This window comes from Lepidochelys kempii, chromosome 2, assembly GCF_965140285.1.
Source record: "Lepidochelys kempii isolate rLepKem1 chromosome 2, rLepKem1.hap1, whole genome shotgun sequence".
NCBI classification, from domain to species: domain Eukaryota; kingdom Metazoa; phylum Chordata; order Testudines; family Cheloniidae; genus Lepidochelys; species Lepidochelys kempii.
The window spans coordinates 212,013,756-212,038,143 of NC_136381.1; the positions used below are offsets into that span (position 1 = coordinate 212,013,756).

General features: G+C 41.2%; 1 protein-coding gene across 1 annotated transcript in view; it reads right to left on the reverse strand.

Moving 5' to 3' along the window:
* The window catches only part of LOC140907553 (ATP-dependent translocase ABCB1), a 50,893-nt gene extending 29,803 nt beyond the window's left edge, over positions 1 to 21,090 (reverse strand). The window contains exons 1-14 of the mRNA XM_073333751.2: positions 21,042 to 21,090; positions 19,488 to 19,572; positions 19,349 to 19,397; positions 18,327 to 18,480; positions 17,306 to 17,384; positions 16,921 to 17,112; positions 15,676 to 15,847; positions 14,829 to 14,953; positions 11,099 to 11,276; positions 9,114 to 9,227; positions 7,527 to 7,637; positions 5,064 to 5,189; positions 2,965 to 3,168; positions 1,564 to 1,734 (exon numbers count right to left, since the gene is read on the reverse strand). Coding sequence (XP_073189852.1) covers positions 1,564 to 1,734; positions 2,965 to 3,168; positions 5,064 to 5,189; positions 7,527 to 7,637; positions 9,114 to 9,227; positions 11,099 to 11,276; positions 14,829 to 14,953; positions 15,676 to 15,847; positions 16,921 to 17,112; positions 17,306 to 17,384; positions 18,327 to 18,480; positions 19,349 to 19,397; positions 19,488 to 19,572; positions 21,042 to 21,090 — 1,809 coding nt within the window. The remainder of the gene's footprint in view (positions 1 to 1,563; positions 1,735 to 2,964; positions 3,169 to 5,063; positions 5,190 to 7,526; positions 7,638 to 9,113; positions 9,228 to 11,098; positions 11,277 to 14,828; positions 14,954 to 15,675; positions 15,848 to 16,920; positions 17,113 to 17,305; positions 17,385 to 18,326; positions 18,481 to 19,348; positions 19,398 to 19,487; positions 19,573 to 21,041) is intronic.
* Positions 21,091 to 24,388: the final 3,298 nt, after the last annotated feature.

The following is a 24,388-nucleotide window of genomic DNA, read 5'->3' on the forward strand; positions in this document are numbered from 1 at the left end:
ATTCTGTCATTCCCTAAATTTGGAGTGCTTGACTTTGGAACCTTAATGTTCTTTTCATGTTGTGTGTGTGTGTGTGTGTGTGTGTGTGTAAAATTCAGTATAAATAATGATATCTATGCATAATATAAAGGCTTAGCACCCAAATACTACCCTCAATTACACCATGCACTACCACTGATATTAGGGTTGCCAACTCTGACTGAAGCTATTCCAGGAGAATTCCTCCCCCTCCACCTCTCCAACATGACAATCTAATTTTCTTAAAATATCCGATTAAAATCTCCTGGATTGCTTTCTATGGTCACCAGGAGATGGATGCCGATTCCGGGAGACTCCAGCCCAATCCTGGAGGGTTGGCAACCCTAACTGATATCAGTGTGGTCAGATGGGTATAAGTGAAGGCAAAATTTAGGCCCACCGACTTAAAATTTATTGCAGATAAATGCTGTGGGCCATAAAGTGCCCTTGAGCCAAGCATAGAACTTATGCTATTCTGTGTTTACTATTACTGAGTACTAATGGGAGGCGAGCTTTCTCATAGAGCTTATTTTTATGATACACCACTGGTTATATACACAAATAAATGTCAGAAACCTAAAGCAATGCTGCAGCCCAGTCCTGTAGGCCACAATCAGGTGAAGCTCCATATTCGGTCACTGACTTACCGTGTGTCCACTGAACCTGTCCGTGCCTCAGTCTCCTCATTTTCAAAATGGAGAAAATAATCCGTAAACCTCAGCAGTGTTATGAAAATTATTAAAACATCTGTTTAATGATTGGATAAGATACAGTGATGTAGAAGCACAATGTATTTTTATTATTGCCCTGAAGAAATTCATACAATTCTGGCACCTTGCTTTGATAATGTAGGAGTTAAATTACTGATGCCACATTCACAGTTCACCACCTTCTGCCTTACATCACAATTGCTTCTCTGTGGTAGAGGCCAGCATTAAAGAAAACTTCTGTCTACATGCAAATATCTTGGCAATCAGGAATGACATTAAGAGAAATCGAGCCTGCGATTGCTTTAGGGTTGCCACCTGTCTGGGTTTTTATCTGGATAGTCTGTTTTTTGGTTTCTGTGTCCAGGTGCCATTTAGGGTTTCCAGGTGCCCAGTTTTTGGCGACCTGGCAACCCTATGGTACCTGAACCAAAAGCTCAGTTACTGCAGGGTGGGGAGAAGTGCTGGGTCATTAACGCGCACCAGCCTCTGCTCAGCTGGGCCGCCTCCTACCTGCAGGCAAGCTCCTTGAGGTGGTCCAGAGAGCAATGGGGGCAGGGGGAGAGAAACGAGCAATGAAGGCGGGGCCTCAGGGGAAGAGGCAGAAGACAGGGTGGCAACCCAAGATTGCTTAATGGAGTTTTGATTAATTATTACAGGGTCATATAATGACACCAAAATTTGAGCATGCATCCCTATGGATTTCAATGCCCTTCTTGAAACCAGTGGAGAGCTATGCTTAAAAACTGATGGCATGCTATAGTCTTTAAATGTCAAGCTTGCCATATGGTTGTTGTGCTTCTTAATATTGATTGATAACCAGCAATAGGATTCCTACCTTATCAAGAGCTGCTTGCACTACAGATTCACTCTGAGTGTCCAGAGCAGACGTGGCTTCATCCAGCAGCAGAATCCTGGGATTCCTTGCCAGGGCACGAGCAATAGCAATTCGTTGTTTCTGCCCTCCGCTCAGCTGAGCTCCCCTTTCCCCCACCATAGTGTTAAATTTCTGAGAAAACCAGAGGAGCATAGAGATTGCAGAAGGGGTCAGTTAAAATCCTTTTAAACCCCCTCCCCCAATCTTATTGTTACTATCACAATCAGAAATTCCCTCTTCAAAAGTTTTGTGATGGATGGTCAAATAAATGCTTTAAGAAAAATTACTTCTAAAAGAACGGTCTTGGCCAATTACATTCAGTGTTTCTTCCCCCTTGAGGCAGAGGACAGTTTAAAATGTCTAACTGTAGGATTCATACAAGGTTCATGCGCTTGGCAACATTTAGGGCACACCCGGAGTGTTGTATAGGAGCTGTGCACACACAGCTCTTCTCAAGGGCATAAACCTTGGAATCTTGCCCAGATGACATGAACCGTGGGAAGCCTCCCAGGACTGGGCTCAAGGCCCGAGAGCAAGGAATGCGGTAGATAGAAACTGGTAAATAAGAATGTTAAACAAAGCCAGTGTATTCCTTTTATCTGTTGGAGAATGTAATGCGCAGGGGGAGAGAAAGAATAAAGGGGAAGGTGGAAAGCTGACAGGCAGAAGTCGGTTGGCAGACCAACTCGCTTGCTTGCTAAAAGCTCTGTGTTGTCTTGTATTTGAACTGCAACATCTAACGATCGGTTTACATTTTTGTCTCGGTCTCACCTTCTAGTTGGCCAGGAATTAGTATGTGGTGTGATGGTTTTCTATTAGCTTAAAGAATGTACTCTAAAAATTAGATTTTTCAATTATTATAAAAAAGAAGCAACTGAAGTGAAAAAACAGACAAACTAGAACTGGCTGAAGGAATCCAGCCATTTGATTGGCAAAAAATAATAACCAGTGACTACTCAGGACCACATTAAAGCAATTTTGTTTGCCAATCTCAAGCCAGTTTAAAAAAATACATACAAAAGACAGGAATATTGGAAGTGGGAAAAAGATAGATAATACCTAGCAGAAGAAAATAGAATAAAAACAATCTGGCAAATTGAAAAATCTCTCATTGTTCACAGAAATTCCTTATCTACCCTATTAAAAAAATGTTGCCACATGACACACAGTTAGTATTCTAAATTAAGAACATTGTGAGCCAAATTGTCAATTGGAAGAAATGGCAAAAGATCAGTGAAAAGCTAGTGAAGCACTACTTATTTGCACCAGCAGAGAATTTCGGCCACAAAATTTCAGAAGAACTGAGAGAGAAACCAAAGACTTTGTCATAGTTATAAGATGCTCAAAAGTACATCAACTCACATCAGGCAGTCTGGATATAAAATCAAAAGCATTGGCTTCTTTAGCTGCTTTCTCAATTTCAGAATCAGTAATACCCTCTCTGCCATAGCGAATGTTCTCAGCTATTGTTGTAGCAAACAAAATAGGCTCCTGGCTTACAAGGCCAATATGTTCTCTTAGCCACTTTACATTAAGTGTCCGAATATCTCGTCCATCTAAGGTAATCTGAGTGGAAAGACAAATGAAGAGTTTGAGGAAATGTATTATGTTTAAAATAATTAGTTGTTATAATGGTATAATAATGATATAATAATTGACTTAAGTATTTGTTTAGTAGCTTCTCACATGGAATAAAGCAAGAAAATTTAAAACATGACCAGGAAAAATTAAAAATGTGTCTTCACTATCACCTCAGACTAGAATAATGGAAGGAGCAGGATAAACAAAAAGGATATCCCCAAATATTTAAATCCAAATTTTGACTTCCCTTAATATCAGTAAAAAGAAAAGGAGTACTTGTGGCACCTTAGAGACTAACCAATTTATTTGAGCATAAGCTTTCGTGAGCTACAGCTCACTTCATCGGATGCATACTGTGGAAAGTGTAGAAGATCTTTTTATACACACAAAGCATGAAAAAATACCTCCCCCCACCCCACTCTCCTGCTGGTAATAGCTTATCTAAAGTGACCACTCTCCTTACAATGTGTATGATAATCAAGGTGGGCCATTTCCAGCACAAATCCAGGGTTTAACAAGAACTTCTGGGGGGTGGAGGGGTAGGAAAAAACAAGGGGAAATAGGTTACCTTGCATAATGACTTAGCCACTCCCAGTCTCTATTCAAGCCTAAGTTAATTGTATCCAATTTGCAAATGAATTCCAATTCAACAGTTTCTCGCTGGAGTCTGGATTTGAAGTTTTTTTGTTGTAATATTGCAACTTTCATGTCTGTAATCACATGACCAGAGAGTATTAAGGATCTACAACCTATCCTGAAGGATGACCCAACACTCTCACAAATCTTGGGAGACAGGCCAGTCCTTGCCTACAGACAGCCCCCCAACCTGAAGCAAATACTCACCAGCAACCACATACCACACAACAGAACCACTAACCCAGGAACCTATCCTTGCAACAAAGCCCGTTGCCAACTGTGCCCACATATCTATTCAGGGGACACCATCACAGGGCCTAATAACATCAGCCACACTATCAGAGACTCGTTCACCTGCACATCCACCAATGTGATATATGTCAACATGTGCCAGCAATGCCCCTCTGCCATGTACATTGGTCAAACTGGACAGTCTCTACGTAAAAGAATAAATGGACACAAATCAGATGTCAAGAATTATAACATTCATAAACCAGTCGGAGAACACTTCAATCTCTCTGGTCACGCGATTACAAACATGAAAGTTGCGATATTACAACAAAAAAACTTCAAATCCAGACTCCAGTGAGAAACTGTTGAATTGGAATTCATTTGCAAATTGGATACAATTAACTTAGGCTTGAATAGAGACTGGGAGTGGCTAAGTCATTATGCAAGGTAACCTATTTCCCCTTGTTTTTTCTTACCCCCCCACCCCCCAGAAGTTCTTGTTAAACCCTGGATTTGTGCTGGAAATGGCCCACCTTGATTATCATACACATTGTAAGGAGAGTGGTCACTTTAGATAAGCTATTACCAGCAGGAGAGTGGGGTGGGGGGAGGTATTTTTTCATGCTTTGTATGTATAAAAAGATCTTCTACACTTTCCACAGTATGCATCCGATGAAGTGAGCTGTAGCTCACGAAAGCTCATGCTCAAATAAATTGGTTAGTCTCTAAGGTGCCACAAGTACTCCTTTTCTTTTTGCGAATACAGACTAACACGGCTGTTACTCTGAAACTTAATATCAGTAAAATCCTATCTAGGTTTTTACAATATTCTCATCATCATGGCATACAAGTAATGAAAAATAAGTATCAGAATTTCTTTGGGTGCTACATATCTTTTGTTCTTTTAAGAATCCAATTTTTTGTAACGTCCTTTTAAAGTGTAGGTTTAATCTATTCAGGAAATTAATCTTCATCCTAGTAGCCATGAATATCGACAGTTCATCCAAACGAACCTCTCCTTGGACTGGATCATAGAATCTCTGTAGCAGCTGAATAGCAGTACTTTTGCCACAGCCACTGGAGCCAACCAGAGCTATGGTCTTCCCCGATTGAACTTTCAGGTTCAGGCCGTTGAGAATCTGGAAATATAATCTTTATATGTTAGTCCAATAAATACAGAGCTACTTAAATAAATGGCTTGTTTAGAAAAAGGTCCATTAAGATGCCTGAACTCCCAGGTCTGCTTTTAGTCCTTTGTTCCAGTCCTGGTTGGAAAGCACTTTGAAGGTGACAAGAAAAAGTTTTTATTACTAACAATCTTGCTTTGTTCTATTCCTATTCCATAAAGATTGCCCTAAGAAAAAACCTTTGGCTCTGAAAACAGAGTGGGTGTTTTAATATCCCCAATGGAATGAAGAGTCAGGGTTTGACAATCTCTAGAATTTACTAGGGATTAGTTATGGAGAATGACACTTTTGTTGCTGTGTTCACATTTAGGAACATTTGACCTCAGTCCGTTTATCCCATCTTATAAATGTCTAATATTATTAGTGGCCAAAATATTGGTCTCCTATGGGAAATTCTTATGTATATTTATATTTAGACAGAGTTACAACTACACAATTTTTTTGCAATAGAAGATCAGAACAACAGTAATATTGTTCTCATCTCCTTATACTATACCGGAAGAGCTCCAGTTTTCCAGTAAGCTTATAGCAGATAAGCTTTGATGTTTGATTGACCAAGCAAGAGGATCATTCTCTACCCCTTTTACATCATTTCTCATCATGACCATCCCATCTCTAACCTCCCTTTTTAGGTAAGGCAGGAAAGGGCATGTTAAGGGAACGCTGACAATAACTAGTCTTTAGCTCTCTGTGACCCAGTTCATTCCGAATTTAGGTACTAAATGGAGATTGCCTTGATCTTGTTTGTTGATCATCTTTGGCTGGCGTTTATGAGAACCAGGTATCCAGGATGATTCTTTTAGCTTTGCCAGCTACCTCCGATACCATTGATAACGAGCCACTGCTGACTCCATCCCATTCCAGCCACAGGTCCAAAGAGTGGCTCATCCAGCCCAGGATTTCTCTTGTGTAGACTGATGTGGGATTCTGTCTTGTCACCCTCTTGCTCAATTTGAATGCAAGACCGTTAGGGAAAGATAGTGAGACAGGACAGACTACACTGTCTTCAGTATTCAGATAATATAGCTCCAGGTCTCTGTTTCATTAGACCCAGCTGGGAGAAGTTGACTGGCTTAGCCAGCAACTTACAGGGTGGGTTTGATGCAGGCAAGTCAGCTGTGACTCACCTCAGAGATGATTGAGTTTATGCTTGTAGGTTGGAGGAACCCACCAGAAGAAATGGCAGTGCTAACAGCAGCACGCTCAAGTGAGTTTGTAACCTGTTGGATCCACAGCTGCTTTTGTATGCAGGAAGCAGCAGTGGCTAATAGCATTTTGTTTGTCTTTTACGCTTGGCCAGAAGGTTCTGAACTTTCAGTTCTGGTACAGATGTCAATCCAGAGAGAAATATTGGATTACTGCAAAGTACCATACATGGGACTGTACAATAAGATAACTCCCCTCACAAACTTCAGCTGGTGGAGAGTATGGCAGTCTGTTTCTTAGAGGGCATTTTCTGTAGGGAGAATCTTACCTCCATGCTTTGTGATCTACATTGGCTTCCATTTCATTGTCAGGAGTGATTTAGAATAATGGCTTTAACAAATAGGGCTTAAAATAGCCAGGACTCAACCTATCTCCAAGATCACCTCTCCCGACATGGGATACTACAGCAGCTTAGATCTTCTTAAGCACTGACACAAACAGCTTTCTGGGTTTAACCACATGAGGGCTGGAGGTGAGGCATTCTTGGTGAGAGAGCTCGAAAGAAGAATTTGCTTGATTCAATTCACCAGAGGCCAAATTTACTCACCTTCGGGTTATGCTGTAAGCCCCATTTGTACTCCCTTGCTTTTTACAGCACATGAAAATGAAGAAAAGGTGGATGATGGTGGTGAAGATAGGGTTTAGTTTTGGAAGGACATTAATCCTGCATTATTGTTATACTTTTATAACTATTATAACAACAATTAGCTCTTACATAGTACATTTCATCCATAGATCTCAAAGCACTTTAAAGAGGAGGTCAGTATTACTATCCCCATTTTACAGATGGGGAAACTGAGGAAGAGAGGTGAAGTGACTTGCCAAGTGTTACTTTGCAGGCCAGTGGCAGAACTGGGAATAGAATCCTGGTCTCCTGAGTCCTCATCCAGTGTTCTTTCAACTAGACCGCACTGTGGTGCATAAATGCCCAGAGTACAGGATGGACACTTTTTTTTTTTTTAAAAAAAAAAGTTGAATTAAAAATAAATACATTAAATTGATAATGTATCAGTTTTCTTTTTGGTCACACAGATAACGGCAGCAGCTTTTCACTGCAAAGATGAATTTAAAAAGATCACTTACTTTAACATCAGGTCTAGATGGGTAACTGAAATGGATGTTTTTGAATTCAATCTCTCCTTTGAGCTTGTCTGGTCTGTATCCTTCCTTGGCACTGCTATCTACAAGACGGTGCTGGAGAGAGATTTTGAAAATGTATTACACATTTCTGTGATTTTACAGTTGTGGCTTTAGATGGATAAGTTGTTTAGCACAGTAAGAGAAACACTGCAACACTACATAGCAGTTTAACCGATCAATGGTTGCAGTATTTCACCCCAGAGGATTTTGCATATCAGTGAAATGCAATCCTTGTGTATATCTTGCAAAGCATTTTTGGATAGGGGACAAGGAAAGAATAGGAGTAACTAGAATAATAAAACATCAACTATACCTTAAATCATCCACCTCCCAACATTTACAACGGGCCCAAATCCCTTAGCTCCCTCCCAGCATCTACCTAGGCAGAATGTGAATTGAGAATCAGCTCTTGGAGGAGTGATGCAGCCTGTAATTGTTGGTTGGCTTAAAATACACAAGCAAAAACAAACAAACTGGGGATTTATTACAAAGTCTTTACCCCTAAAAAGATATCATTCTGAGGCTCCCTGGTCTGAAGTCCAGTGGAAAAATAGCCTGACCTGGAATTGCTCCTCCACTTCCCAGGTTGCTGATCTCTGTTGGACTGACACTTTTCAATGACCCAGTAACTACCAGCAGAATTCAAATTTTCTCTTTGAGTAGGAATAGGAAGTTTAAAGGGGACCTCCTTGGCTCTCTCTGCTCCACTCCAAGACCAGCAAAACCAAAAGTAAAACCAAACCCTTCATCTGAGTTGTGGTTTCCGATTGGTTCTGGTAGTAGCTTCCAGCTTGTTCTGACTCTAGGCAATCTGGGAAACAGAATCTTGAGCCTCTGTAGCCATTGTTGCTGTCGTCCGGGATGAGTCCCCTAAAGACTTGCTCAGTGTAATAGGTCAGAAACAACCAACTCCAGAGGTCGTTACCCAGAGTTTTATCACCCTTATTTTAGTCCCTCCGGGCAAAATTCCGCCCTTTGTTATAACCACACAACCTCACTGAAACCAATAGGCATTTATGGCCATAACAGAGGACAAAAAACTCAGCCCTTTGTTCTAACCTAATATGAACCTGAGACTGCAGATATATAACAAACTGCTGTACAAAATTCTAAGAGAGTTAGTTACTGAAAGTATGGCATCCCTCTTCCCCAGCAACAGTATTACCATAGCTTTCACCAGCACCGTTAATCTCCAAATCAAAAGCAGTTGAACTGAAATCATGTCTACTCCATATACTTGTGTTTTAAAGAGCAATGTCATTTCACTTAGCTCTTCACCACTTCTCTAAAAAATAAATAAATGAGGGCGTGACAAACCTAACAGGAAAGGGGGCCCCAATCTGAATTTCCCCCAAGTTTGCAGTAAGCACATTTAGGACTTTGGTTAAGGCTCGTGTCTCCTTAAAAGGACTGGAAAGGTCTTCTTACTTTTGTTTTCAGAGATAGGAGTCTATGGAGTTCATCCACTTTTTGAATCTTTCAAGAAATAAGTCAGAAATTTCAGACTGCTAGAAAAGCGACATTAAATACCTTACTGATAACTTTGTACACTTCATAGGCAGCAACTCGAGCATTGGCAACACTCTCCAAGTGAGGGGAGGCCCGCCCGAGAGAGAATGCACCAAGGAGCACAGAGAAGTATATCTACAGGGAACAAAAACAGGAGCTAGTGTACAGTGGTTCCAGACCTGCAATTTCCTTAGTGCTAAATGCTATGGTAATCCTGGTGGTTCTGTAAGAGCTTTTCCAGAAAAAAATCAAAATCAAAACTAAGATTTCAGGCTGCATTTTTCCAGCTCCCCCGGTTTTTATTCTTATGCTGGATTTGACACAGGAAGTGGTGAATATAGCTATTGTGTGCAGCCACATGCCCTTTAACTGTTGGATTAGCTTTTTTTGTTGCTGCTGCTTTCACTAACTCCCATTAAGAGGATAAATAGGGAAATTAGACATCTCACCATCTCTTTGCAATATTAAAAACCTCAGCGTCCTCAAAGAGAGTTAATCTGGTTTCCTGAGGCCCCAATCCTGCAAAGCGCATGCTTAACATGATGCACTGTGACTAGTTCCACTGAAGTCAAGTTCTCATCAGAAGTCAAGGGGGCTACTCACAGTGCATAAAGTGAAGCACATACCCAAGTCTTTTCAGGATCAGAGCCTTATTCCTTTGGAAACGAATAATAATCTAAAAGTACAACTGAAAGATGATCACATGGCTGTGACACTGGCAGACCAGGTGCCAGCTAATGCCACAGCACCAGACCTCTGAATGCTTACAGACGCATAGTTGGAAGCCAGGACAATTTACTTGTGTATTAGTATAGATCAAAGTGATTGTTAAATATATAAGAATCTACTTGGTGTTTAAACTTCATGAAAAGTAATGGAATGTTAATGCATTGTTTTCACTAATGCATTGTTTTTACTTATCCGGATCCTGTTATACTGCTGTAGCAAACATTTACATACTGTATGCCCCTGTCAGTAAATAACCCATTAAACAAGAAAGAACCCTTGCGGAATGCACATGAAGAACTAGAACAGAAAAAAGTGTTAATTTCAAAGCAAGTGGTCATTGCATGTGATGGTCAAAGACTCCAGATGCATTCCTCACTCTCTACCATCAAAGGAAAAGCCCACATGACTAGTGACCCTGTCAGCTTGTTTTCTGTGAGAAGCTAGGAGTATGGATTCAGGGAAAAATCCTTCATCTCTGCACTGTTTGGATTTTAACAGGGCAGAATAAATGAATGTGGAGATGGAGATTCCCTGAGTTATTCTGGGTAGGCTTGAGAGACTTTTGAGAAACTGGCAGATCACTAGATCTCTGCTACCATTTGGAATTATAGACTGACTCATCTGTACACATATTTTATCTGCTTTAATCTCTCAATAACTCTTATTACCTTCGTTTGGCTAATAAACCTTTAGTTAGCCAATTCTATAGTAAACTATCAGTGTGGTCTTTGATATAAAAATCTAGGACACCAATTGATCTGCGGCAAGTGATTAGTCTGAGCAACCCGAATGTGGTGTGATTTTTTTTATATAAATGACCTTTTATCACTAAATCAAGTTTGTCTGGGTGGCAAGATAGACTGGAGAGTCTGTCTGTGACTCCATGATAAGATCGGTATAGTGATCCAGGAATTCACATTTGTTACTGGCTTGGTGAAATCTAAATTATAGAACACACCACCAGTTTGGGGTGTCTGCCCTGTTTTCTGACAGCCTGCCCTGAGGTAGGCACTCATGGTTGTGAACCACTCCAGACAGCATGACAGTGACCAAATGAGATATTTGTTATGGAACTTGGAGGTCTTAAATATGTAGATTCAACATCTCTGTTGATTTATATTAAACATATTTTAACATTTAGTCTGACGGGTACTTTGTGCCCAAGTAGAAATTATGGATCTTTTTATGCAGTACTTAAACAAAGCATTTTCTCTAATTTATAGACCATTTTGAAAAAGTTTGCCTCAGCTAATCAGACGATACTGTGCTGTACTTACAATTAACACACGTCCAATGTCATAATTCTCTTTCTCCTCCACTGTGAGTTTGGTTCCATACCACAATGAAAGCGCATAGGCTCCAAATAAAACAAACTCTGCGAAACCCAAAGTTGTGTTGGTAGTAATGGATTTTTTGACTCCGACTCTCCTAGCATTCTCTAGGTTAACATCATATCTGAAAACAGGTGATAAATGTTAAATTTGGTATGTACCCAGATTACATTCAGTTCCCTAGCTTCCTTTCATGCTTCCAGAGTTTTCTGCCATAAAAATCAATTATCTAGATTCTTAGATGGTGTGAATCAACACAGCTTCATTGATTTTACATCAGAGGATCTGGCCCAATAACTGTCAACAGTAAGTCTGCCTTCTGGTGTTATTTCACTGAATGTGGCTGCTCTGAGTGAATTATCAGGCACACAGATAAACATGATATGTTGGGGAACAGTCAACATGGCTTTTGTAAATGGAAATTGTGCCTCACCAATCTATTAGAATTCTAAGAGAGTTTCAGCAAGTGTGTGGACAAGGGTGATCCAGTTGATATAGTGTACTTGGACTTTCAGAAAGCGTTTGACAAGGGAAACCAAACGCTCTTAAGCGAAGACATGGGATAAGAACGATAGGAAACAAAGGGCAGGAATAAATGGTCAGTTTTCACAGCGGGGAGAGGGGAATAGCAGGGTCCCCCAGGTATCTGTACGGAGACCTGTGCTGGTCACATTCATAAATGATATGAAAAAGAGGGTGAACAGTGAGGTGGCAAAAATTGCAGATGATACAAAATTATTCAAGATAGTTAAGTCCAGAGATGACTGCAAAGAACTACAAAGTCATCTCACAAAACTGGGTGACCGGGCAACAAAATGGCAGATGAAATTCAGTGTTGATAAATGCAAAGTAATGCACATTGGAAAACAATCCCAACTATACATACAAAATGATGAGGTCTAATTTAACTGCTACCACTTAAGAAAGATCTTGTAGACACCATGAACAATTATCCAAAAAATTTGCTCAGTGTGCAGCAGCTGTCAAAAAAGCTAACTGAATGTTAGGAACCATTAGTAAAGGGATAGCTCATAAGACAGAAAATATCATAATATCACTGTGTAAATCCATGGTATGCCCACACCTCAAATAATGGGTGCAGTTCTGGTGGCCCCATCTCAAATAAGATATATTAGAATTGGAAAAGGTACAGAGAAGGGCAACAAAAATCAGCAGGGGTTTGGAACAACTTCCATATGAGGAGAGATTAAAAAGACTGGACTGTTCATCTTAGAAAAGAGATGACTAAGAGAGGATGTAATAGAGGTCTAGAAAATAACAAATGAAGAGAAAGTGAATAGGAAACTGTTATTTACTTCTTCATGTAACATAAGAACCAGGGGTCACCCAATGAAATTAATAGGTAGCAGGTTTAAAACGTACAAAATGAAGTACTTCTTCACATAATGCAGTCAACAACTCATTGCCAGGCCAAAAGTATAACTGCGTTCAAAAAACAAATTAGATAAGGTCATGGATAAGGTCCATCAATGGCTATTAGCCAAGCTGGTCAGGGATGGAACCCCATGCTGTGGATGTCCCTAAATGTTGGAGTGCCAGAATCTGGGACTGGATGATGGGATTGATCGCTCAAAAATTGCCCTGTTCTGTTCATTTACCCTGAAGTATCTGGCACTGGACACTGTCAGAAGACAGGATTCTGGACTAGATGGTCCATTGGTCTGACCCAATATGGCCATTCTTATGTAGGATTGGAAAAATTGGCCTGAAATCAACAACATGAAATTCAATAAAGACAAGTGCAAAGTAGTACACTTAAGAAGGAAAAATCAAATGCACAAATACAAAATGGGGAATAATTGGCTAGGCAGTAGTACTGCAGAAAAGGATCTGGGAATTCAAATATATCACAAGTTGAATATGAACCAACAACATGATGTAGTTGTGAAAAAAGATAAATATTCTGGGGTGTACTCAGGGGAGTATCATATTTAAGACACGGGAGGCAATTGTTCCACTCTACTTGTCTCTGGTGAGGCCTCTGCCAGAGTAGAGTTTCGGTTTAGGAAAGGTGTAGACATACTAGAGAAAGTCTAGAAGAGAGCAACAAAAATGATAAAAAGTTTAGAAAACCTAAGGAAAGGTTAAAAGAACTGGGCATGTTGGTCTTGAGAATTGAAGACTAAGCGGGGACCTGGCTAACTGTCTTCAAATATGCTAAGGGTGTTACAAAGAGGATGGTGATCAGTTGTTCTCTATATCCACAGAAGACAGGACAAGAAATAATCAGGGTAATCTGCAGCAAGGGAGATTTCGGTTAGATATTATGAAAAACTGTCTAAATATTAGGATAGTTAAGTACTAGAATGTGTTACCAAGGAAGGTTGTGGAATCCCCATTATTGGAGGTTTTTAAGAACTGGTTAGACAAATACCCATCAGAGATGGCCGAGGTACACTTGACCCTTCCTCAGTGCAGGTGGCTGGAATTGATGATCTCTCAAGGTCCCTTCCAGCCCTACATTTCTAGGATTCTATGAATATCAGCTCTCAAAAGGTAAGAGTTTGTGCTCACTCAATTTTTGAAGAAAAAGTGCTTTAGATAAAACCAAACAAGTAAACAGAAGCCACAATCTCCTTTGACTCCACAACCTGGCAGTAGTTCTCTTGCTGAAGGCTGTTGGAAGCCAGGAATTATTCTCATAAACTAAGTTACGAAGTTATATGCCAATAGAAAGCAATCAAATACAAATTAAGCACCATATTATGCTAGTTAAACCCTGTGATACAAGGACAAAGATTAACAGTTAGTTAATGAAAAAAAATCACTCTTTTTGCTTGCGAATCCTTTATAAAAGCTTATGGTTTTCTATCAATCACTAACAGCTTCTGTTCACTCAGAAGCTAGCTAATCTCCCTTAGCTTCTCAAGGGCATTACAGAAAGCACCACTCAGCCCAGCAGTGTTCTCAGAACCTTTCAGAAGGACATGCATATAATTTTATTGTTAAATGACATGCTCAGAAGCTTTGTAGGAACCTCTCAACACACACATTGTGTACAAAAATGCCCTGACCAAAGTGGGAAGGCCCAAAATGAATGGCACAGTTTACGCAGTAGTGAAGAGATCCTAAAATGATGTGCAATTAATTGCTTCCACATAAACTGCTCAGATATCATTGATGCTGTTCAGATTAGATCAAGAAGAGGATTATCTGCAAAGCACTAAGCACGCACTCAACTTTAAGCATGTGGGTAGCCCCCTTGAAGTCGATGACATAGGAAAGTGGTAGGCAATCTTACCTAAAGGTCATGATCCAGTAAAGCATGAGCTTAACTGCAAACACTTTAATCAATGGGTTCAGTGGGAGCGCGCATATGCTTAAAGTTAAGTATTTGCAGAAGTGCTTTGTTGGCTGGAGCCTTAGATAAGATTGCATTTTCTATAGCTTCATCTTCCAAATTCAACTTCAGGTTAGTGTCAAAGGGAAATTGGGCCTTACAATGTCCCTCCATAATGTAGATCAATTGAGTGATTGCAAATGTTCATGGGTGACAAAACATCTCCTTCCATACGCTCATATTTATCTTCATCTGAACTTCTCAGCTGTCTGGGGGATAAACTGACAGATCATCTTTGATTTTTATTTTTTTAAAATAACCACCTTAACTTTCCCCAGTATTATGTACAATCAATAATTAGTTCAAAAAACTCACTTTGCTAATGCCTTCTTCTGTCCATTGAAAGCAACAACTGTTCTGATAGCAGTCAAAATTTCTTCTGCCACGGCTCCTGCTCTAGCATAAGCAGTCAGCTCTTCTGTAGTGAATGATGCCAGGAACTGGAAAATTGGGAGGGTGAGGAAAGTACATTATCGAAATCTATTTAAATGATGTAAATTATGTACTGATACAAAGGGTGATGAAGCAGTTAGGGAAAGAGCCTAGAATTTAGGAGACGTGGGTTCAAGTCCCCACTCCAACACTCCAACCGTTTTCCTGGGCAACTTTGGGTAAGTAACTTCTCTCTGTGTTTCACTTCTCCATGTGTAAAATGGGAATCCCCTATCTTGCATGGTGTTGTGAGGCTAAACACAATGAAGATTGTGTGGCACTCAGAAACTACAGTAGTGGACGCCATGTAAATAACTTAGCTATCTTAATTATAGACCACAATCCTCTTTTTTCCTCCACCATTTTCAGTGCTTGGGTGGGGCAAAATGGGCAGAGAAAACAAAAGACAACCTATAAATGGAAACACTTGGTAAATTTTTCTGTGCATTACAAGCAATATCTACTAATATGATCTGCATTCATCAACTGCGACCACCCTCTTCTCATGTGGTGAGTGGTAGTGACTGGAAGCAGTCCAAGCCTCCATGGCATGCCAATGCCTGCCTGCGGATGCTTAGTGTAGACAGAGCTCTGCAAGTTTTGGGGCAGGAGCCAGTGGAGTAGGAGAAAGGCAGCTCTCCAAATGTTGTGGTCATGTTGTTTTGAGGTTCACTCCCTCTCAATCTGTTTTTAGAGGTAGAATTCTTATTTGCTTTTCCCCAGCACTTACGACTGATCCAACTGCTACTGATGCAGCAAGGAGAGGGCTAACTGACAAAATCACCAAAGTCAGTTTCCACCCGTAGATGAATCCTATAATAATCCCTGTCAGAAACGTGGCAAATAATTGTACAAATATACAGATCTTGTCTCCGATGCCTTCATGGATGGTGTTAATGTCACTGTTAATTAAAAAAGAGATTTGTTAACTTTGATGAGTGCCTCCTCTTCACACATTTTTCTGTTTTGCTGGAGAGAAGCTTGTCAGAAGTTTAACTGTTCAAATCATTGGGTAGTAGAAATTTTGGACATGGGTACTGAACAGCAGTAATGGCTCTTTGTGGGTCTAGGAACTAGCAGATCACAACTCATTTTCTGTGATGTAACCTCTAGATAGACTTCTTTTACACATGACTCAATTCATTTATGCAATATCCAAAAGGAATAATCCATGCAAAAACAAAAAAATTCAGCCCCAAAACCTTTTCATTACTTTTTCTTCCAAGTTCCCCTATGTATCCTATTGTCTTCAATTTTGTTATTAGATTTTAAGATCTTTGAAGCAAGGAACACCTCCATTTTGCATCCTATACAGTGACAAGCACAGTGTTAGTAAATTATTATTTGGAAAACCATTGTGTGTCACACTAATTTTCCTTTGCTATTTACATATGTGGGAGCTAGGATTGGTGAAATCAAGCCTCTCTCATTCCCTTCAGGACTCACATCTTCCAAAAAACTGGGCATATCCCTCTCTGCAAAAATTAAATCTGGAGAAACTCTGCATACCCGGATCACACCTTCCTCTGAATCCCTGCACAAGGGACCTGATCCAAAGATTCCTAATTATTTTAATTGGTTTTGGATCAGGTTCAAAATGATAACATAGTTATGGGCACTATGAGTGCAGTTTCATTTCATACAATGTCAGGGTTTTCTGTGTTTGTACACTAGCTGGAAACAGCAGAGCTGTTTATCTACAGTAGTTTGCAAAATAGCTCAGACTCTACAAAGACAATGTCAGATGAGTAAGATATTGTATTTCACAGCATAAGCCCTCACAACGGAAATGTCACTGAAAACCTGAAAATGAAGTGAAAAATGATAACGAATTCCTCCCTCAAATAGCAGTAGTATTTTGGGTCATAGTTAAAAAGGTTTCCTGGAAATTCCCTGTAGCTAATTCTATAAAGATAAACATCAGTCATCTTTTTGGCTCATGTTTCTAGTGCCTAGATAAATAGAACCTTCTCACTCTGTCAGTCGTGTGTTCAACATTCCCATCTGGCTGGCATCAAACCAAGCCATCTCCTGGTGAAGTATTGCGAAAAAAAACTTTTGTCGGATTCTTGCTGTCTGTCTTGCAGCTGAGGTCAAAAATGTCCAGACTTGGATGGTGCTCAGTGTTATTACAGCGAAGCCAATACCCACATAGTAGGAGGCAAACCTGTAGTAAAACAGTAAAAGTCCATAAGGTCAATTGCATCCTGCAAGAGAAGACAGACACATCAGGTCACGTTTAACCCTGCTGAAGCCAATGGGATGTCATTGAGGGCCAAATTTGGCTTACGGTCTAATGGACCAAACAAATAGAAACTACACGGTACTATTCTTATGAAAATAATTGCAGAGGTTCTTACCTTATCATTTCAGCTTCTATATCTAAACCTGGAACTGCTGAACAAGTAGAGCTACTATTCATCACAGCTGAAAGATTAACTGTAACAAAGAAAAATACTCAGTTTTATTAGAACAGGCATAAAACAAATCATGGCAGTTTTAGGTCATAATCTTATGCGCGTTTTGCATGACACTACACTCCCTGCAACAGCTCTGTCGATTTATAACCTTCATGGTAGCCATCATCCTTCCAGTGGAGGATCAAACAGGGCAGACTTTTGAGTCAGCTCAGAGAGTTACTGTAGAGTGATGTCATGGATTTAACTCACTACATCAATGGGCACTAGTCAGATCATAGCTTCATCTGATCTGACCTTCTGATTCCAACAGTGGCCAATATCTGATTTTTCAGAAGTTGATAACGCCCCCTTCTACCTCACATAAGGCAAAATTCATCCATGCAGACACCATAAGTCTGACTTTTATGCACCACTTAGGTTCCACCCAAGCCTCAAAACTGGGCCCAAGTGGGGTCCAAGTGGTGGCTCAGCCTTTTGCTGGCTGTCTGCAAAAGGGTAAATTTCACTAATAATGCACCTAACCAAATGTGCAAAACTGTTCAGACCTGGGAGAAATAGGAGACCCCTTCCAGGTGTTAGCACATATACTTTAAGGTAAGTTATGATTGCCCTTATCTTAAGCTTAGCTCATATAGAGGCAAAATAGTGTTAACGATCCTATTTTGTTGTTTTAAAAATCCAGTCACAGAACTTTATTTGGTGACCTCCTGGGACAGTGAATTCCATGGATGAACTATAGAAAGTAGTAAATCATTTTATAGTTACCAAATGTACTGCTCTGTAATTTATCAAGTGTCTATTTTGTATTGTACTATACAGCAGGGTAAAAAGGAAGGACTGCTCAGAATTCACTATGCTCTTCATGGCTTTTAACACCACAGCAGCACTCCATTCTGAACCTCTGCCAATCCAGTAAATAAGAGACCCTAACAAATATTTTCAGAAGTTGAACAAACTTTACCTGAAGACATATTTACTGCTTGGCCAATCGTCACAAAGCGGTTTGTCATACCTCCAAAGAGAACGAATAGAAGTGGCATCCCTGTTCCATTTGCAACAGCTGCAATTAAGCCTATCATCATCAAAATGATATCCAGCCAATCGGCATACCCAAACTACATGAGTATAAAGAAAAAGGAATTAATTGAAGGTTGACAAAGTCACATAATTGTGACAATATCCTACTAAGACACACAGAATAGGATTTGTTTTTAACATAGCACTGCTCGCAATTTGGGTATCCCAAAACACTTTATGAAGTGATGAATTAGATACTGTGAAGGCAAACACAACACTTGGGATGCACTTTGAAAAAGCGTACACACAGTTTTAGGCCAGTTTTTACTGAGGGAGTTAGGACATGTTGGCAGAATGACAGGATGAATCCCCTAATCTGCAGAAAAAATAACGTTATCTTACATTTTTTCATAAAGTGGTAACATCACCTGTGCAACTCACTGCCTCCCTGTGTGCAGTCTACTACCTCACATATTTATTCAGCGCATTTAAAATGTAAACAAGAACAGGTAGTTGACAAACATTTGGCGGCTGCCTACCAATAGAAACGGGTATGTAGCAGTTACCACATTTAAGAAAAACACAGCACTTGTTTCCCTGGATAATTCATGAGACATTGTGCACAAATGGTAAAATTATCTCCAGCTGAGAGAGCCAGGGAAAGGCCCTACTTACCACATATGGTTCACTTCAGTCCTTAACAAGGGTGAATTTCACTCCGTCCTGTTGCTGAAACATTGTCAAGCACTGGCAGTTATGCACAACAGGCCATATTTTTAAAGAGGGAAGCCTGAGATCAACGCACAAAAATGGCTGTGCGGCAATACTAAATTTGGCTCAGACCTCTTTCTTCGCTTTTGAAATGCAGTATTGTGGTTGTTACCATACCCTGCTACCATAATGTACAACAGGCAAAGAAAAGGAACAATGTGAAATATAAATCAAGCCAATAAACTATGCACTAACCAATTTCAAAATGCCAACCATCTTTTCCTTTGACGTCTCATTTTTCTTTCTAAAGAGATTAATGCAAAATTAATCCAGGCCCTTTCTTGAAAGGCAGGGCAAGAAATTCAACAGCGTATTAAGATCAAGGAACCCCTACTTTTTCTCGTTCCTTAACTCGTCATTTTGCTCAGGTTTTTCATCATGTTGGAAAGCAGGATTGTCATAGCCATTACTTGCAGATTCTGTGGAGGAGAAAGTAGGTTTTGCTTTCACAAATAGTAAGGTCTTTTAAGCCAGCTTCTTATGAAGCACAGTAAATCCCTTTCTGAATTATCGGAGCACCAAAACAGTTGATTTAAAAAAAAAAAAAAGCAGGAAAACCACATTTTTCTCATGCTCTTGAAACAGCTCAGTAACTTTCAATGTTTTCCTCCCCAAAGATCACATCCAAGCTGAGAACAAACATCATTTTCAGCCCCAAAAGCTAATTTTAAGCGAAGTCATTAAAGACTAACTTGGGCCTCAGTCTTGCAAAAACTGAGTGTATGCCTAAGTGTATGTCTACACTAGGAGTGCTACAGTGGCACAGCTGCAGCTATGCTGCTGTAGCTTATACACTTACTACAGTGATGGAAGGGATTAGTGAAACCACCTGTTAGGTTGATGGAAGAGTTCTTCTATCAACCTAATGGTGTCTACACTGGGGATTAGGTCGGCTTACCGATGTCTCGCAAGGGCATGAATTTTTCACACCTCTGAGAAATGTATCAAGGTGGACCTAATTTTCAGGCCTTTGTAGGATTGGGGCCTTAAAGTGCAACAGGCATACTTATTATTTGTTGGTATTTCAGTAGTATCTACAGGCCTCAACCCTATTGTGCTATGGCTGTACAAACACAAGCAAGAGGATCTCCGCCCAAAAGAGTTTATAATCAAAGAATAAGATGAGAAGTAACACGTGGATGAAAGAAACGGACAGAGGAATCACAATGGAATAGTGAGGTGACTGAACTACAGGATAAAAGATTGACACAACACACCAGCTGTCTATTCTATCTCAACCTGAGCTATAACTACTGTGTTTTCCATCACTAGTTTTTAGAACAACTTTGTAGAGACTTACAGGACACTATTATGTTTGTTTTGATTATAGAACAATTCAAATGCAGTTAACTGACTCCTAACTCACATAATGGAGCATTTGCACACTTAGGCCCCATTGCTGATGCATGTAAATAACTTTAGGCATGTGAACAGTCACATTGAAACTCAATGGGACTACTCGTGCATAAATGCTCGCAGGATGGGAGCCTTAGTTATTTTTAAACTAGAGTGTCTCACGCGGCACACCAGGGTCATTGAAGTTGGTAGAAGGCCACACAGAGCTACGCCCAGCTAGTGCTATGATTAAGTTAAGAGAATACATGTATTCAGTGCTAGCTAAGAATTTTTTCTGAATGCTGTTTCCTCCACATAGATCCCCAGGAAGGGTCCATTCTTGCTGGGTAAAGACACCACAGTAGGAAGCTTAATAGCCAGAGAAGCATGAGTTGTGGAGGATGATGGGAGGGCTGATCTGTTTTTCCATAGAAATCCCTCATGGCTACCAGGCAGGATTCAAAATATGGCTTTAATTTCGTGGCAATGGAGTACATCTTTCCAACAACTAGCCTAACATTAAAAAGAAGAAACAACTAACGGAAAAACTTACTAGGATTAGGTGGTTCCTTTTCTGTGTGATTTATGAAATCATCCTTCATTGTGTTATTCCACTGTATGGTTATTATACTTGCAGAAGTAAATCACTTTGGGTAAAATCTGCATACACAAGAGAATAGCACAACCTTTCAGAGACAATAGCCATTCAAAGAGTTCACATCAAGATATTTTTATGTTTCTTTATTAATTATTTGTTTCCTTTCAACAACTTTTCCTAGGGAAGAAAAAATATTGATCATTACATGCTACTTTTACATCAGGGTAAGTTATTTTTCTAAAGAGCTATGTTCATTTTTAAAAATTAGAACAACAATGTGGCCTGCTTCCTGGGGGTACCCAGGGCTGTAGCCACCTGCCCTTAGCATGAGAAAGCCTTGTCTGTGCCTGATGGGGGTCAGCCCCCCAACTCTAGTGGCCACAGGCAACACAAGTACTCCCCTCAAGGCCTGTGCAGGCCCTGCTGTCTCTTTACAGGTTAGCGATAGGTAGGGTGACCATATTTCCTGATGCTGAATATGGGACACCTGGTAAAATTACTCGTATTCAAGCGAGTTCAATGGCAATCGGAACTATGCAGTACAAACATTCAAATTAATATCAAGTTGACTGAGCCCCTGTTAACAAGAAATACTGCATAGCTGGATTCTTTTTAATTACCTTCTTATCCTTACGGCTTTATGGGTCACACATACACCCCTAGCGCCCCCCCCATGTTATGCTTATAAAAAGTACACAAGATTTTTTTCTATAGGGGAAAAGGCAATACGCCACATTTATTGAGAATATAGCCGTTAGCATATGCTTTTTAATTACACACACATACACACACACACACACACCCCATGCACACAGTCCCGCCAGCAGATGTTATAGTTACCAGTTTAGAGTCTGGATTGATTTAGTTGCCAGTCAGACTGGTTGTAGAGGGGAGCCGGGCTCTGTTGGTCATGATCCGAGGCTTTTGGAGTTGTTGGCAAGACAAACCCAAAGTCCCATTGCAAAGCACTCTGTTTTTATAGTTTTTTGTTGTTGTTGAAGTTTATGGATTTTGCTGTCATTTTACGACCAGTTACTTCTCAGTTGGTGTTATTTTTTGATGGCTTTTTTTTTATGTTAGCATTCCAAAACACCTCTGGGGATGGGGTCATTCTGTCCTGTTTCGATTTAATTAATTATTTTGTGTTTAAGGGTGCCAGCCTCCACTTCAGAGTCGTCAATTTGCCCTTCCTTAATTTTTTCCCCCCCTTGACTATCTGGCTCTAACATTGGCTTTCACACCTTATCTTTTTCTGAAGCATTTATTTCCTATTCACAAACTCATTCCTCCATGCCAGGCTTGGCCCCCGAGACGGACCTGCCTCTGCTGGTACCTGGCGCTGTGTCTTTCCGAGGCAACATGCAGCGGGGCATGCAGAGTCACATGCCTCCTTCCCCAGATTTCTGCCAGGGTTCACACCAGAATGTGGCCAGCAGCAGCCTTTCATCACTTTGCAGGAGGGAAGGGATGGGAGCTGCTTCCAGCTGTGGAGTGGAGGGCAAGGGGAAGGGATGATCTGGCTTATGTCTTTGCAGAGATCATCTCTTTTCCCACCCCACCCTGCGTGTGAATAGAAACAGCTTGTCCCTTCCTGCCAACACAGTGTCAAAAAGGCAGCTAACACCTCCAAGCTGCTGCTAGCCATCAACATAACCCAGCCACCTCGGGCTACAATGCTGGCAGGAACAGATTAAGCCAGAAGGATGCATTGTGCACGAGGCCCAGGGAACCTGACTACAAGGGCTTAAGTGAACCTGGCCAGAGAGGTGGCTCAGCACAGGAAAGTGCCTAGGGGACAGAGCAGCCAGGATAGGGGGAGGGGGGGTGGTCAGGTGAAGAGGTTGCTAAGACCCTTCCCTGGGGGCTGATGTGGAGCCTGCAGGTTTGGGGCATGAACAGGCTGGAAATCGCTTCCCCTGACTCCAGAGCTTAGCTGAGGGGCAGAGAGGCTTCCCCATGCCAGCATTGTGCAGGGCTTTGGCACATACAGGGATTGGCTCCTCCTGGCCAGCGCCTCAAGCCAAAGGGTCTTGGGCTTTCCCAGGGTGCCAGCCCAGCCAGAGGCAGTGGGGAAAGGAAGGAGCCTGCCAGCCTGGCTGTTGGTGAGCTAAGCACTCCGACCAGGGGCTGGTTCTCCACAAATACTGGGAGTGGGATGTTCCCAGCCTGGGCATATGGAGGAGCAGCGGGGCTCGGGGTGGGGGCAAAGCAGGGAGGGGCCAGCAAGGGGGGGAACACATAAAGGGCACATCATGGGTGGACAGCAGAAAACCAGCCCCCCTTACCCCTATCCATCCCCACCCCCCAAAGCTGAGGCCAGGACCCTGGGCGTGCGAGGCCAGCAGCTGGGACCCTGGGCACGCGAGGCCAGCAGCCCTAGTTCTTGCGCCAATGTGCCAGTACTGATGGGGGAGGGAGATGGCAAATTGTCCAGTATTTTCTCATTTTTAAAGAAAAAGTTGGGCCACCTGCGGGAAGGCTTAAATATGCAACTGTTCCTTTAAAAACGGGACATCTGGTCACCCTAGCAATAGGCACATTCCAACCCCTGAGGCCTCCAAGCATCTCCCTGGAGTGTGAAGCCCCTGCTCCACTGCAAACTCACAGCATTTACAGATTTGCGGTTTGGAAAGGAACAGTACACCCCAGCTTACCAGTTCCAGCTTGGATCACCTCTTTGCTGAACGCACAGCACTTCGATACGTTTCAGTGAAAACGAGCAAAAGTTTATTTAACAAAAGAATAGATGTAACCCCCCCGCCCCCTTTTCAGTGCTGGCTTAATACCTGAATGCAGTGCAAACAGGAGAGGGGTATCTCACAGTTTTTGGACAGTTCCAAAGTTTCGGTCACCCTGGGCTCATTTTGCGGTGCTGCTGGTAGGTGCCTGCCTGCCTGCCCTCCTGTATGCTAAAGGATTAAGCTACTTGGCAGTGCTTCCAGTGAGACAAGGGATAACCACACTAAGGCTGTGGCTACAGCACTTGAACTCATGAATAATTCAAACTCACACAAGCACACACATTAAAAACAAGAACTATAAACTTTATGTAAGGACTTGACCAAAGAGAAATAGGCAATCAGTGAAAATATTAAGTGATTAGAAATCAACAATGCTTTGTAATTACTAAAGGCTCTGCTAAGAGGCACGCTAGGTCACGTGACCACACACACTCTCCATGTTCCTAAACAAAAAAGTGTCTCTTCCCACACCCACTCCCAGTTCAATCTGTCCCCCACATCTCAGGTGGTGCATGTGGAGACATGCTGCAGGTCTGTAAGGAGATTCTGTTAGAAACACAC